This window comes from Aspergillus homomorphus (genome assembly GCF_003184865.1).
Source record: "Aspergillus homomorphus CBS 101889 unplaced genomic scaffold BO97scaffold_47, whole genome shotgun sequence".
Lineage (NCBI taxonomy): Eukaryota > Fungi > Ascomycota > Eurotiomycetes > Eurotiales > Aspergillaceae > Aspergillus > Aspergillus homomorphus.
Genome location: NW_020291933.1, coordinates 185,584 through 200,586, shown reverse-complemented (window position 1 = coordinate 200,586; position 15,003 = coordinate 185,584). Strand labels below are relative to the sequence as shown.

The 15,003-nt window shown below is 54.8% G+C and overlaps 7 protein-coding genes across 7 annotated transcripts; 3 read left to right on the top strand and 4 right to left on the bottom strand.

The window, feature by feature from the left end:
- Positions 1-553: 553 nt before the first annotated feature.
- On the top strand, positions 554-2,239 carry BO97DRAFT_460606 (SNG1 family protein; the record flags this gene model as incomplete). The annotated part of the gene is made up of 1 exon (XM_025699347.1): positions 554-2,239. Exon 1 carries the CDS (start codon positions 689-691, stop codon positions 2,237-2,239), a length of 1,551 nt encoding a protein of 516 aa, XP_025547672.1. The 5' UTR covers positions 554-688.
- Positions 2,240-3,054: 815 nt separating this feature from the next.
- On the top strand, positions 3,055-3,783 carry BO97DRAFT_417672 (uncharacterized protein; the record flags this gene model as incomplete). The annotated part of the gene is made up of 1 exon (XM_025696493.1): positions 3,055-3,783. The coding sequence occupies one exon, from the start codon at positions 3,055-3,057 to the stop codon at positions 3,781-3,783; it is 729 nt and encodes a 242-aa protein (XP_025547671.1).
- A 479-nt stretch (positions 3,784-4,262) lies between these two features.
- On the bottom strand, positions 4,263-4,888 carry BO97DRAFT_417671 (uncharacterized protein; the record flags this gene model as incomplete). Its single annotated transcript, XM_025696492.1, has 3 exons — positions 4,263-4,459; positions 4,518-4,597; positions 4,686-4,888. The coding sequence occupies 3 exons, from the start codon at positions 4,886-4,888 to the stop codon at positions 4,263-4,265; spliced, it is 480 nt and encodes a 159-aa protein (XP_025547670.1).
- Positions 4,889-5,100: 212 nt separating this feature from the next.
- Positions 5,101-6,425, bottom strand: BO97DRAFT_437604 (FAD/NAD(P)-binding domain-containing protein; the record flags this gene model as incomplete). The annotated part of the gene is made up of 4 exons (XM_025697861.1): positions 5,101-5,171; positions 5,459-5,943; positions 6,003-6,079; positions 6,162-6,425. The coding sequence occupies 4 exons, from the start codon at positions 6,423-6,425 to the stop codon at positions 5,101-5,103; spliced, it is 897 nt and encodes a 298-aa protein (XP_025547669.1).
- Positions 6,426-7,411: 986 nt separating this feature from the next.
- Positions 7,412-11,119, bottom strand: BO97DRAFT_446137 (NRPS-like enzyme). Its single transcript, XM_025698619.1, has 2 exons — positions 10,659-11,119; positions 7,412-10,589 (listed from the first exon to the last, which is right to left on the bottom strand). Exons 1-2 carry the CDS (start codon positions 10,959-10,961, stop codon positions 7,554-7,556), a joined length of 3,339 nt encoding a protein of 1,112 aa, XP_025547668.1. The 5' UTR covers positions 10,962-11,119; the 3' UTR covers positions 7,412-7,553.
- A 433-nt stretch (positions 11,120-11,552) lies between these two features.
- On the bottom strand, positions 11,553-13,361 carry BO97DRAFT_473011 (uncharacterized protein). The gene is made up of 3 exons (XM_025700202.1): positions 12,777-13,361; positions 12,262-12,712; positions 11,553-12,137 (listed from the first exon to the last, which is right to left on the bottom strand). The coding sequence occupies exons 1-3, from the start codon at positions 12,994-12,996 to the stop codon at positions 11,750-11,752; spliced, it is 1,059 nt and encodes a 352-aa protein (XP_025547667.1). The 5' UTR covers positions 12,997-13,361; the 3' UTR covers positions 11,553-11,749.
- A 547-nt stretch (positions 13,362-13,908) lies between these two features.
- On the top strand, positions 13,909-14,632 carry BO97DRAFT_354025 (uncharacterized protein; the record flags this gene model as incomplete). The annotated part of the gene is made up of 2 exons (XM_025692076.1): positions 13,909-14,005; positions 14,091-14,632. The coding sequence occupies 2 exons, from the start codon at positions 13,909-13,911 to the stop codon at positions 14,630-14,632; spliced, it is 639 nt and encodes a 212-aa protein (XP_025547666.1).
- Between the last annotated feature and the right edge of the window lie 371 nt (positions 14,633-15,003).

Below are 15,003 nucleotides of genomic sequence, written 5' to 3'. Positions count from 1 at the left end.
GGTGTTGATGGAAACAAGCACCGTGCTCTGGCTTAGTCACTTGGCGATTATATTTTGTGCTTGAGTTTTCTTATGTTCACAACAATGTAAGTCAATTGCTGTGCTCAAATATGTCAGTGATGATACTACTTGCGCGTCGTTAACTCAGCCCAGGATAACCGACTTTCCATCGCAGACAATAATACTCGGCGTGTTTGCACCCGCTCTGGAGATACCTATTGTACTCAAAACAGTCAACCTGGCACTTCACAATATGAGATACGATACCAAAGACATAGTCACAAACATCGATGGACTCTTCCAAGCATCTGTGCGCAATGAAAAGAATTGCTAAGCTAATTAAATGTCCCGACTCCAACGCCCATTGTCGTTACCAGCAACGCAGCCCCTTATTGCTATTGACCACACGTGACCTGTCATCCATCCCAAATGGGCAAATGGTAAGCTTCAGAGCTGCGACGAAGAACGACCCGATCCGGATCGTCTAGAAGGCATCTGAATCACCGCTTCGCTGTGGGCGACGCTGGTTGGCGGCAGGCTCGTATTCATCAGAGCATATATTGATAAGGATGCCACATCCCTCCGCCCCACCCTTACCGATCACAGTTATTAGGAAGCGCCGCACCACCTTGTGGCAAACTCCTATAACATTCTCCTTGAAACTCAAACCCAAGATCAGTCCGCGCACATGGCATTCTACGCGCGAGCGCGCCGACAAAAGCACGCGAGCATCCACGACCCGGCGGTGCGCCCGCTGCGCCTGGCGGTGCTGAAGGCAGCGGGGATCAACCTGGTGGTGCTGCAGGTGCTGTTCCTGGGCCTGTTCTGTTACTTATTCGGCTCGCTCTTCCAGCAGACCACGCACGTGCATAATCTAAACGTGGTGTTCGTGGACTACGACGGCGGGGCGATCGGCGCCGCGGTGCGCACTGCGTACCAGCAGCTGCGCGGGCCGGGCTTCCCAACCCTAACGGAGCATCCGGTGACAGCTTACCCCGAGCCCGAGATCATCACTTCTGCTGTCTGCGGCATCGACTACTGGGGCGGGCTGTACACGAGTCCGAACGCCTCGAACCAGCTGGCCGCCGCGTTGGGGGGTGGAACACCGCACAATGCCAGCGACATCCTGACGCTGGTATGGAATGAAGCGCGCTACTCGACGGTCGTCGACTCCGCCATCGCCAGCAGTATGGAGACACTCGCCGACGCCGCGCGCACAGCCTACACGCAAACCCTCAACCTCAGTCTCGCCCCAACAACAGCCACAACCCTAACAACCCTAACAACACCCTGGACCCTGAGCACCATCAACATCCAACCCACCACGCAAGGCTCCCGCCTAGTCTACAACACCCTCGTAATCATCCTAATCATGATCCAAGAGTTCTTCTACCTGGGGTACATCAACACAGTCTACCAACAATTCCACCTCTACACGGCCGTGGCCCCGCACCGGATCGCACTCATCCGACAGCTCCTAGCCGGGACGTACACAATGCTGGGCTCGCTGTGCACGGCGGGCGCCGTCTGGGCCTTCAAGTACGGGTGGCAGGTAAGCGGGGCGCAGTTCGTGCTGACCTGGCTGGCGCTGTGGTTGTTTGCGCACGTCAATTTTCTAGTGTTGGACGTGTTCACCGTCTGGATCCCCGCGCCCTTCGTGCCCATGGCGCTGATCTCGTGGATCGTGCTGAATACTACCTCGATCTTGCTGCCGTTTGAGCTGGCGCCGGCGTTTTACCGCTGGGCGTATGCGTTGCCTGCGCATGCGGTGTTTCAGGTGCTGGTTGATATCTGGTCCGCGGGCTGTAATCCCATGCTTGCGTATGCGTTGCCTGTGCTGTTTGGGTTTCAGGTTGTTGGGTTGGGGCTGAGTACCCTTGGTGTGTATCGTCGGGCGCATTATGCTGTTATTGCCAGGGAGGTCGACGAGCGGGGGTGCAGGGAGAAGGTTGCTGCTGCTGTTTTGGCGGAGAAGCAGGAACGAGCTGATCGGGGGACGGGGGAGGGGGTCGAGGATGAGGATGAGGAGGAACATGCCTCGGGGTCGGCGTCGATGCGGGCGATGGGAAGTGGCTTAAGGGAGGAGCGAGACAGAGGGCATGTTGCTACGGCTGCAGGACAGGAGGAGAGGGAGGGGCGTATGATGGGGCAGTTGGTGCGCGAGATGTCGCAGGTCGAGCGGACGGCGACTCGGAAACAGAATCCAGGGCCGTGTTTTGATCTTCCTTATACTGAGTAGCGTGCTTGTGAGACATAAGCTATCTGCTTTAAAGCGTGCTTTTGTCGGGAAAAGTTAAAGCTTAATAGAAATGATTGCTGATGCTGTTGTTTTTTTCACGCTATACAACCAAAGAAAGAAACCTCTTTCTACCACGCTAAGTGTGGAAGCGAGAGCCCATGCTTCGACTCATCTTTAGGTTGGTCTTATCACCCGAGAAGGTCAATCGGGAATAACTGCTCTGATATGTTCAATTGACAAGATTCCCGCAAATAAGTCAAATAGTAGTGGAAAAGCGCAATGCAGCTCTATGTCACGGATCACGTGTCATGCATAAAATAGTTATGCGTGCATTGATAGTGCACATGCGGCACACAATTACTCGAGTCATGGAGGTTATGGTGTACTCTGGCAAGCGGTCTTGGACAACTATCGCTCAACATATACCTTGATAGACCAAAGTAAAGAAGCTATTCAGGAGGCTCGAAGAAACACGTACCACAAGGACTTCCGAGCTGAGGGAGAAGACACGTTACTTGCAAACATAACAGTCTAACACTTCCCCAGCCATTAATTCAGCCAAGATAAACCGTCAAACTTCCTATGAATGTTTCTGAATCGCTTACATATGTCTTCCGCAATGTGTGCAGCATCCAAATAGACGAAGTACGGAAAAGAAAGGGGTTTCCGTCCACTCCGGTTTCCAACCCGCGGTGCCGGTAATGATGACGAGCGAGCGCATGCTCACAGCTATATGACCCCTCCAAATCCACTAAGAATAAGCGCACAAATCTGCCGAAATGCATGATCCTCGCTCGTGAGAGACCTCCGAAAACATGTTCGAACGCACCAAAGCATTTGTTGTTACCAAGGCAGCAGCCCTCCTGGTTGAACTCGAAGCCCAGCTCGAACGCCACGGCAAAGTACGCGATGCACAGAAGCTCCGCCGCAAGCAACATGAGTGGTTTCCCCCTCCCCCCAAGGTGTGGAAAGCGGTTCACGAGCTGATCAGTTCGGAAAATGAGTTGATTTTCAGGCTGCAGGAGGAGGCATTCAACCGCGTACTGCTGGACGGATGCTTCACGATCCTGACCACAGATGGCTTTGATCAGATCCTTGATCTCGTGGAGGTATGGGATCACGTGCAAGAGATCATAGAGGAGCTAGAGCACAATCATCAGGTGGTATGGGAAGCGGAGCGCAAGTACCTTCTCCAAGAGACCTCGTTGCCGGATGGACCATTGAAACGTGCTCTGCGTGCCCGCCGGCAGCAGCCCGGCTGGCACCTCTCCAACTGGCAGCGAAACCAATGTGCGAGAATGGGGGGCTGCTGTGCCAGGAACTGCGGCTGCTGCTCCGGGCCCCGGAACCCTGAGGCCACAGTCAAGCATTACGGCCACTGCTATTCCTATTGTGTATGCTGCAACAGTGCGACGGGCTATGGTGGCGAGCCCACCGAGCTCAGGCTCGACCCTATGCACGCCGCCTTCGATTTGCGAAAAGGTCCGAGAACTAGCTATGAGCGGGCCTTGTTGGATGCGTATTTCTGGGATTGTGCGTGCTAGCTACAGCCCCGTTTTGCTGTCGTGAGGTAGTTGCTATGGGGCTGCGGCCAATCATCAAAGCGGGAAACTGGTAGGCCTGTGAGCCTTGGGACCTGACACTGGAAACGATGCGTAGAGGAGAACTATTACGTCCCGCAAAGTCATTAAATAGGAGCCCACGCAGAGAGGAACGGCCATGAGGAGGAACAGGGCCGATGTGGGCTTGCTTACCCCTGCTTCAGGAAGCACTTACATAGCTGGCAACATAGAGCGACTCTTTGAAATAAAAACGAAGTTAGTTGCAATAGTTGCCATGAAGTGACGAGAGCCATTGGTGCATCCCTGTAAGGTTAGCAGTTATACAGTAAGATATACTATTCTAAGATATACATTGTGTGCGCTCTTTGCACAATTTTTCCACCCAGACAAACAAACGAATAAAACTCAAACACTGGAGAAAAGGCTGTGCACCGCGCCTCCCATCGTGCAAATCCAACTTTTCATCCCTTGGGCCCGAAGAAAACTCCCTTGAGATGGCCGAGCCTTGTCAAAGAGCGGCGCTCCCCTTGACCACCGCCACCGCCAGCAGCAGCACCACCACCGCCAGAGCCACCGCCCGCACCAGCAAGACCATCATCTCCGCCACCCCCGGCACCCCCCGTCTGCTCCTGTTCCGCGCGACCTGGAGACAACCTCGCTAAAGGACCCAAAGGATTAGCGCCCCGTTTCAGCATGTCATATCCGGCAGAACTGACCCCCACGAGAGTAGAAATCCTGGAGTTCCATGGCTTCGTGCGCATTGGTAGGTGTGTATGTAGCGATCGGGGGGCCGAATCTATATTGTTTTTTATGGCAACGTTAGCATCCGTGTATGCGAGGGGGAGTTTTTCAGCAGCCTAGTAGGCAGAAGATGGGCTACATACCGCTGCCGGATCTTCGCCCGGCACCAGTGAGCGCAAATCGCAAGGAACACGATCGCTGTGATGGCCAGAACGGCCACCAGAACAATAACGGCAATTATGCCGACCTTTTGCCAGCTCAGCTGAGCGACATCAACGGAAACATTCGGGACGCCGCTCACGGCCGGTGTGAGGCTTGGGGATTCGTGGCTAGCTGTAGTGGACATTTTTGAGTAGTGTTCTGAGACGAAGAGATGAGACTTTCTGTTAAAAAAAGAACTTGAGGAGGATTTGCGTGTTGTTTACTGCAAAATGGATTCGCGGGGCATTCGAAATACAAATATAGTCTCGCATCCACGTTGTATTCTACGGCAGGAGCGTTCTACCTTGAATCCGTGCTTACTTTGGGAAAAACTACCAAGGGGGTTACAGATAGAGCCTAATATTGAATGCACGTCTGACTAGTGGATATGTCGCGCGTGTTGGAAGTAGCCGCGGGCAAAACACTGCCTGTTATGAAGTGAAGTACCAATAGCCCTAAGTCCGTAGGTACATTTTCTCCTCATCGAGCATCATCCCTTATTTATGTCCTCCGATGACTCAACCATCTCAAATGTTCCTGACAAACATGCCGCAATGTCACACCGCTGCCGACCTATGCTATTTCATCTCATCCCCTGGCTCAACATAGACCCTCGTCCATCGCAAGCTGTCTTGCCGCCATAATGCCAGCCCTTGCACCTAAAACATGATCTGTCAGTTCCTCACGCGGACAACCCGAACGAAGAAGAACCTACCATCCGCCAAAGCAACCGAGACGATCTTCCACTGCGTCGCCGTATCGCCGGCCGCAAAACACCCTCTTACACTAGTCTCTCCCTCAGGGTTGATCTGAACATGTACACCTTGCTGCACGAGCTGCAAGCCAAGCCGAGAAATCAAACCAGAAGCACGGTTCACAGTGGGAGGGTGGTGCAAGAGATACCCAATCCGAGACTGCGCCCCATCCACAAATTCAACGATGATGCCGTCGTTTGCAGGGTCCCGCGACAGGCGTCGGATCAACCGGTCATCGACCTTACAACCTCGCGCAGTTGCCACGCGGAGGGCCTCCTTATCTTTCTCGTTGTCCGGGGACTGTCCGTTCAGAAAGATTGTCACCGACGCAGAGGACATATGCCGTGCCATGAGGATGGAAGGTAGGTTGTGTAGCGATTCCAGGCCCAGAATCCCGGCGGACCGATCCCTCCTCTCGAAGCCGTCGCAGAACAAGCAGTGAACGCTAACGAATGATTGCGTTAGTTGCAGGGGCTGTGGCGTGGGGCTGCGATCTCTTCTTACATGCTCTTCCCCCACAGCTCTGCATACCCCGGGATATCGAGAAAGACATCCTTGCTTCCGGTAGCGAGAATCAGTTTCTTACCCCCGGAAAGTATTTCCGCCGGTGCTTGTGACATGAAATGGGTATGCCGTCGCGACAGTCGTTTCCGCTGTTGATACTCCCGCGGTCTCAACCGCGGTGTTGAAGAAACGGACGCTCGGGTACTTGGTTGAGATGTCCTGGACGGCAGCAGTCCGGAACGACGCTGGCTTCTGGCCGTCGTGGAGTACAACGTTGTGCATTTCCTCGACGCCCTCGTTGCGGTATTCTTGCGAGTCGAACACCGCCACGCGTCTGCATGCTCGGGCGAGCGCGGTGGCAGCCGCGAGCCCGGCTGGGCCTGCGCCGATGATGAGGGCGTCGTAGTCTTTTGGTGAAGACATCCTTCAGGTATGTGCTGGGTAGATTGTGTGATGTGAAAATTGTTGAGAGATGTGCAGGGCTGTAATTGTTCGCTAAGGTCTTTTGAGGGATTGTCCGATGTGCCGGATGCCAGCAGCTTTTTATATTGAGCCCGATCACCCGATCCAACACTCATGCCTAGGCCTATATGAGTCATTATCAGCGCAAATATGCTCATGCACATGTAAGAGAGCCATGCTATTCTTGGTGGTTGTAGCTTAGAGTGGCGGACATGCTATGGAGTACTGAATCACCCCCCTAAATCTTCAGATTAATTGGACGACAGTGTCCCTTCAAGGTACCCATGCTGATCAAACTCAAAACGCAGCATTGAGAGTCTCACAGGCTAGCTTCTCTATCTGTATCAGTGATAGGTTTTCCGAAGTCTGCTGGGCCAAGAGCATATCCCGATCTGGGGTCGGGGACATTTGGCGAAAGTATCCGAGAGTCTTGGCGTGGCGATGACGATGCAATATCCAGGAGCCGATAGCTAGGTATATTGCACTTGACTCAAGACTGTTATTTGTGTGAGGAAGGGTGTACTAACAGGGTCTGTCGGCGATGGTATCTCTGTCTACAGTCAATATTAACAATCTAGCATTGTCGGGACGGGACTTTAGCTTGAGGCTGAATTTAGTGAACTGACTGTATGGGTCTGCTCAAAGATCCACCCAATTAACTAACTATGGATGAAAATAGACTCGATTGCTGCGAACGGAGCGGGTATTAGGGAAGAGAGTTCCTAGTACAGATCTACAGCCCTTGCCAGTGGAACCCATACCTCAACTCTGAGCCTGCCTACTCCCCTTCCTCCTGTCCTAGGTCCACGATGCCAGACAATCCACCATTTCCCGCAAGCCAGTCCAAGGGAATCAAAGCAGGAATACTCTCAAGCGGACGTACTATATCTACTAACGCCTTGAGAAAAGATAGTCCTAGACCGTGATTCTGATGAATCTCATTTTCCATTCCTCATTCTCAGTCATCGCTATTTGCCTCGGGTATATTACCTTCAGATATACCCCGAATACATCACATGAAGACCTCAACTTAAGTAAGCCACAGTCCTATCCCCAACACCAGACAGAAGTATTTAGGTACTAGGTGAATTAAGCCACCCCAAACCACTCCCCAACCCACTTCCGCACCCACTCAGCCTGCACGCCCGACACCTCATGCAACCGCGCACTCACCGCCGCCGTCCGCACCGTCTCCAACGCGTTCTCCGGCCCGGCAGTCTGCTCGTCCGCCAGCGTTTCAAAAAACTCCAACAGCTTGGCTGCGGGGTTGCGCTCGAGCAGCACCTGCAGCTCTTTCTCAGCTAGTCCGCTTCCCTTCTTGACACCGTTACGGCCAACGCTAGCTTTCTCGATATTCCGTCGGACACGCATGACCCACTCGCGCAGTGGGATGGTGTCAATATCTTGGATGGGTTCATCGGGTCGGAGAGCGAGGAGCGCCTCGGCGACGGCGGGGCGGATTGTCGTTGGCCAGGGTTGGGGGTGGAGGTTGACGGGGTGGTAGACTTTGAGTCGAGACTCTGTACTGGACGTGGAGACGGAACCAATTGTTGCAGGAGAACCGCCGAGGACAGCCAGGTCCACGAGCACCTCGGCCAAGAGATCGATAGGAACCCAGTCGACTTGGTCGAGGGGTGCTCGGCCCAGACTTTCTGGCAATGCGCGGAGGTGTAGGGCGCTTCGCACCAGGCTGGGGAACCACTCGGCCGGATTCCATAGACCGGGGCTGCGCACGGCGCCGCAGACTTGGCCGACGCGGGCGAACGCGAACGAGGGCCCCATCTGCGGTTGTTGCTGCGCGGCGTGACCAAGCAGATGCTCCGCAATGTACTTGCTGTTGGCGTAGCCGTTCGGGCCCGGCACGGCGGTGTGGATCACCGTCTCGGGCGTGAGGCCGGATTCGGTGTGGTGGCCCATTGTCGAGCTGATGGAGGAGAGGAAGAAGAGGTGCGGGGTCTGCGCGCTGTGGGCTGCGAAGTTAATCAGGTTGACTACGCCCTGCAGGTGCGGTTTGAAGGAAGTTAAAGAGAGATTGAAATTCACTGTCCACGCGTTGTGGATGATCAGCGTGGCGGTTTGCTGTAGCTGCGCGAGGTCGTGCGGTGCCAATCCGAGGTCGGTCTTGCTCAGATCTGTCGTCCAGAAGCTTACGCGCGTTTGGGTGCTGGTACTGTCTGTCAGTGATGTCAGACCGTACGCTGCGAGGCGTTTGTGTTGTCGCTCTGCGGCGCTCTCGTCGCGGTTCAGGCAGTGGATGTGCGCTACGGAGGGGTTCTTCAGGAGGGCGTCAAGGATGTATGTTCCTAGCTGGCCTGTGGAGCCGGTCAGGATCACTGTGTGTGCTTTGGGGCTTGTACTCGCGTCTGCAGAAGGTTCATCGGCGGCAGCATGGCTGGGTTGCTCGACCTGGCTGATGAGCTCCTGCAGCAATTGGTCTCGTTCCGCGAGGAGCGCCTGCTGCTGCTGCTCCGTGGACATTCTTCCCTGCTGGTGCAGCTGCTGAACAGCAGAGGTAAGCTCTGTCACCGACGGGTGCAGGTAGATCAGATTAGGGGTCAGGTCAGGGAGATTGAGACCCTGCTTCAGCACACGCGTGGCTGTTATCGCCTGGAGCGAGTCCAGACCAAGGTTGAACCAATTCTCCGTATCAGACAGCTTCTCCGCATCCCATCCCGTGATATTAAGAATTGACGCGCGAATATACTCCGCCACCTGCACAGCATCCTCTACGCTGCCAGGTCCAACGATCTCACCTGCGTCATGCTGAGCCAACTTCTCGGCGTCGGCGTATAGCGCCTCGAGCTCCTGGGTATACAGCAACACCGTGCCCGCGCGCTGCACGGTACCCTTACCAGCGCGGAGCATAGGCTTCTCTGGCGTAGTAAAGAGAATGTGACTCTTGGCGATACGGGCGTGGGCTGGACATTCAGCGTTGGCATGCTGGATACTCGGCCAGAGCTTCTCGATCATCGCGGCCCGCTCGCTGACCCCCAACGACCCTGCTTCGGCACGGCCCAACTCCACGAGAAGTGCAGCCTGAAAGCGCTGCGCCCCGGTCACCAGCGCACCAGTCACCTCCGGGTTTGCGGAAACGATATACTGCTCCATTGAGACAGGATTCGTCTTCTCCCCATTAAGAAACACAATAACATCATCTATACGCGCCGTGGTGCGCCACAGACCCGGTTTCGTAGGGTGGGGGACCATCAGGTCGGAGGTGTGATACTCTTGTCGATCGGGGAAGATCGTGAACGGGAACTGGTGGCGTTCGCGATGTGGGCTGCGCACCTGCACCATCTCATACTCATCCCCGGAGACGTGTTGCAGCTCGATCCCTACCTCCGGGTGGAAGTTGATGTACCGCCAGTCCTTGCGTGAATCGCGATCGGTCTTCGAGTGGATCGAGTTGATGAAGCCCATCTCGGTGGCACCGTACTGGCTGACTAACTTGATCTGCGCGGCAACCGTGTCGCCGATGGCCTGGGGGAGGTCACCGCCGCAGTAGGCGATGTACTCGACGTGGTTGCGAGCAAAGTCCAGGAGCTCTGGGGACTGGGCAAGTTCCGAGACAATGGACGGCGCCACGAAGGCGACCTCGAAAGGCGTCTGCTTGCGCGAGGCCACCATTCCTGCCGCGGTGGGCAGACCCCCCGAGGCCGGGAGGACGAGCGTGATGCCTACGTGCATCGTGACGAAGAGGAAATGGCCCAGTCCGGCCGCGTGGAAGGGCGGCATCATCATGTACATCCGCTTGCCAAAGCCCCACTGGTGCTGGCTCTCGTACCCAGCGGGTGGCTCGAGGACTTGCATGTGCATGTGTTTGACCGCGGTGTCGTGCGTCCACACGATGGGCTTGGGAATGCCCGTCGACCCTGAGGTGTGGATGATAGCCAGGGGCTCTCGGGCAGCATCCGGATAGGTCTTGGCGTACTGGAAATGAGGGTACTCGGTGGTGAGAAGCTCTTCGACGCTCGGAACATCGTAGACCTCGAGCGACGGCACAGCCTCTAGGATCGCGGCAGCAGGCGGCGGACGTGGCACTGGGGCAACCAGCCTCGTACACTCAAGCTTTTCCAACAAAGTCTGATGAGCCAGCGCGCTGTTACGCGGCGACGTCAGGAACATCTGTCATTGCCGTTAGCGAAAGTTCGGAATCTTTGCTTGCGTCTCACGCAGATGGGGCCAGGATCTTACGCAGTAGCCAGCCTTGACAGCCCCCAACACCAAAGCAGGATACCGCAAGTCATTGGGGCCAACGTAGGTCAGAGTTTCTCCATGGCCGGGGCCCAGCTGTTTCACCAGCCAATGCGCAATCCCGTCAATGGCGTTGGCTAGGGCCTTGTAGGTTATCGCCTGGTATCCATCTTCTAGACTTGACACGTTGCGCGGGTACTCGGCGTAGACATCTTCGGGTTGAACTCTCGCGTAGTGGTCGACAATGTGTGGGACCAATTGATCTCGAGGGTTGAAGTCTGAAGCCGAAATTGGGACAGTCATTGTAAATTAGAAGTAGAAGTAGGGAAACAGCTGCTGAGTGAGATAATGTACGCAGGAAGAGGGTACAGGCTATTTAACCTCGCTATGGCAGCTGAAGGCTGAGAGATGCAACGGAGAGAACGGGCAGGGACAGTGACACATCTCACAGGACGGGAGAGTCGGAGCCGATTGCACTGAGGGGTCAAGTTAGTCGGACAGGGGTCGGCGGTAAAAAAAACATATCATTCAGTGTCAGTTGATTGAGAGTGCATGCATGACACCGGTCTAATTAGGGCTAATGGTGGGGTCTGAAGTGGAGGGGCCAGCGGACGGGGCGGAAACACCCTTCGATTGTCTTGAAAGGGCTCAGGGCTGATGTGAGATCGCTCGAAAGGAGGAATAAGCCACTCATGCTTGTCCTTCATTGGCAACGGAATAGCCGGTTTGGACTGGACTAGGCGGGCCCACTGATGTGAGATTTTAGTGAGGACTTAGTTATGCAAGATTTTCTAGTGCGATGTTGGTGAGATTTTAGTGAGATTCCTCGCAACATTCGACTGATAGGCCCCCATCCCCCCCTCCCTCGCAAGAGTTGAACAGTGTAATGTCGTCCCCCCTGTCTCTTCCCTTCTCCAGGGTCAGAAATGAATACGTTGAGACACTGAAACCATGAGACCGAGCATTCTTGGTAATTATACTTTACATATGAAGAGCACCATTCACCTAATCACGCCTATTACCCAAACCCATCCAGGACCCGCCGGGAACAACAAGAAAAAATCCCCACAGCCCTAATCCAACCAGCTAGCCTAGCTAACGCTGAACTTGCGATCCACCATAATTGTACCAGGTTCGATGTCGGCCCGATAATTACCCAGTGTCACCAGTCCGACCCCATCCTCCTCGTCCGCCGCCGTCACCTCTCCTGTGAGAGACCGGAATTGTTTCCGTTCCAAGGCCCGAGAGGGTTTCTGCACCGAGGAATGATCGGCCGTCGAGTCTCTGGTCGTCATTTTCAACACCCGGCGTCCGATGAACTTGACCAAGGGGCGATACGAGGGGAAACACGCGGCGATCTGGTAGACTCCGGCCTCGATGACACACCAGATGACGAACGTCGTTCCGGACCAGGTCTCGTCCACCTCCGCGTTGGTGACGAAGAATTCGTAAAAGCGGAAAATGGATGAGAAGAGGCCGCTGTAGCCACCCGCAGCGAAACGGAATATGTCAGCTATGGTCCCATGCTTGAAGGGATGGATGTTGATAACGAATACTGGAAACTGGAAAAAAGGTAAGGCGAGGAAAGAGGGAAGCAACGTACACACTACCTAGGAGAAAGGTCAACATGATACCACTCTTGAGCCGGAGAGAGGCCTGCAGTTGCCAGACCATAGGCATCGGAAGCACCAACATGATGCAGTCGGTGATGATGTTGGCTAGTCCACTCCAACGAAAAAAGGCGTTGATGTTGAAGCATTGGCCCTGATGCGTCCAGAAGTAGCTCAACGGCCGGCAGGCTAGGAAGCCCGCTACCGTCGTCCCGAGCCAGTTTCCTACCAGTATCGCCGCCACCACGTAGCAAAGCATGCGCGTGCGCTTGCTCGTAAATATATGCAGATAGAGGTAGATGATCGCCAGTTTGGGCGGGTTCACACCCTGAAAGTAGACCAGGGGAACCACGATGATATAGTGACCCCAGATAATGAGCTTGCTAGGGTCGGTCAGCTCAACCTGCGCTTTATGAAGACCCAGACCACCGCGGATAGTATCATCTGAAAACACAGTGAGCAAAGCAGTCTAGGTTAAAGGGGAGTGGCATGGAATGAAGGCACTGACCATAGCAGCTGGCGTTGAGACCCATGCAAAAGACATATCCAAGAACCATGAGAGCATCGTCCCAGCCGAGGTGTATCCCACCTATGCGCTTCGACACAAACCGCAACGCCAGGGACACAGTCTCGAGAACTACGAAGACCGTTGTGACGGCAATCAACATGGGTTGCTGGGTCTCATTGAGATACTCGGTCGAATACTGCGTGCTAGTAGTGTCTGCCATGCTGGCGGTCCACGCTCGGGGTCAATGCAACGTCGATGCAGGCGATGCATGCGGAAAACTGCAATCCAGGTGGATAGCGAGGGTAAATCGGCGGTTACGAAGGTACATGTACCTTGCCGTCTGTTCCGATGCTGCACGGGCCAGGGATAGGTGATGTATGCAGGTGCATTAGCACACATGCCAGTGCTCTTCACAGGCCACAGATAGCCATGTTGGGTCCAGCCAGCGTTACGGTATGGCGTGGCATTACCTTGTAAGGGCAAATGATTGCAGCCACTGAGTGCCAACCAGGTCAGGTCGGTTGGCCTTTGAGGCGCAGGGGAAGGAGGGGGCCAAAGAGCAGAACAAGTGGATGGATGTAAAAGGTGTCTTACGTGAGTCCAATAATGGGAAACAATCTATTTATCAAATTTTGGCCCCGTCGCTTGCATGCCAAGAAATATGGGGCCATCGGGGGTGGGGTGGGGGTTGGCAGCATTGGCAATTTGGCAGCACTACGAGGATTGAATCCGGTCCGGCCCGATGAATCTTAATACTAAGTTGTTTCTTGTTCGCCGTACGCCAAGAGAGGTGGATATTGTGCTTATCTAGATAGTCCGAGGCCCCTTTCCTAGTGCATCTTTAGATCTTTCGCAGTATCTCGTCACCCCGTCAGCCTGCCAACAATTGTCGCTGCCTGCTGATATCTTGATCCACCCACATAAAAGAAATTCAAATTATAAATTACGCCGATGTATTGACTGTCTCACCTGCAACTCTGACATCCTCCCTCCCGTGCATTGACAAAGGAATTCATTGTTTATTGATCCCGTCGCACACAATGCGCTTCCTCTGCTTCCATGGCCGGGGCACGAACGGTGAGGTAAATGCCCCAAGCCCTGATCGAAGAATCACGCCAACTTTGCCTAGATCATGGAGTCCCAATTAGCCGCCATACGACACGAGTTGTTGAATGACGGCCATACGTATGACTTTGTGGAGGGGACCATCCCGGCTCCCCTGGCGCCAGGTATGTGAACAGCAGTCAGTCAGCCATAGCCTAAATCCGATGGACAGCTGGCTAACAGCGCCCATGGGGGAGGTCTACTAAACAGAATTGGTAACATTCTTCCCCACCGACGGAGCCTACTACGATTACTTTTCACATGACAAGGCGGAAACCCTCACCAAGGCCCTGAATGACCTGACTCGATTCCTGGAGCTGGAGGGGCCGTACGATGGGCTCATCGCCTTCTCGCTGGGCGGAGCGCTAGCAGCCACCTTTTTGATCCGCGAGGCGGCGCAGCATCCGCAGCGACCGCTGCCGTTCAAGTGCGCTATTTTCTTCTGCGGCGGCGCGCCTTTGGATCCAGTCGCGTTGGAGGAAGCCGGCCAGGTGCGTCTTCTGGATCCGGACCCAGACACGACCAGACCGGCCCCCCTGGCCGGGCTGCCGACGGCGCATATCTGGGGGGCCAATGATGACCTTTGGAGGGATAGAAGCGAGCGGCTGTGCGCGCTCTGTGATCCTGAGGAGCGGCTTGTGCTGGTGCACGGTGAGGGTCATTCGATCCCGGGGGCCAGAGCAAAAGAGGCTTTGTTGGGTGCTGTCCGTGCGATTAGAAGAACTGTGGGGCGAGTCACTATGGCCGTGTGAGGGGTGGTGAGATGACGAGATAAGTCTCAGTATCTTGAAGGATGGAATAGTCCAGACTTAGTTCCTGCGTTAGTGCATTCCTTCGCCTATCTCTATGATTGGGGACAGTACCGGCATGTGTCTGGGTCTAGTCTTCTTAGTCCAGTGTTAGACCATCTTTGCGTTCATAGCGTATACACAGACCACATGCATGTCACTCGTACATTTGATGTACTGTTGTAGGCCCCCACTCCGCTGCTCCGAGCCCGGTCAGCACTCCGGTCTGTGCTTCAGGTGTTGTGAGAATCGTTAAGCATGTTTGCAGAAAGAGTTGCCTGATAGGCTACTTTCCTTGCTGTGACCGGAAGCGTCGGCAACAAAGCTATGAGGCT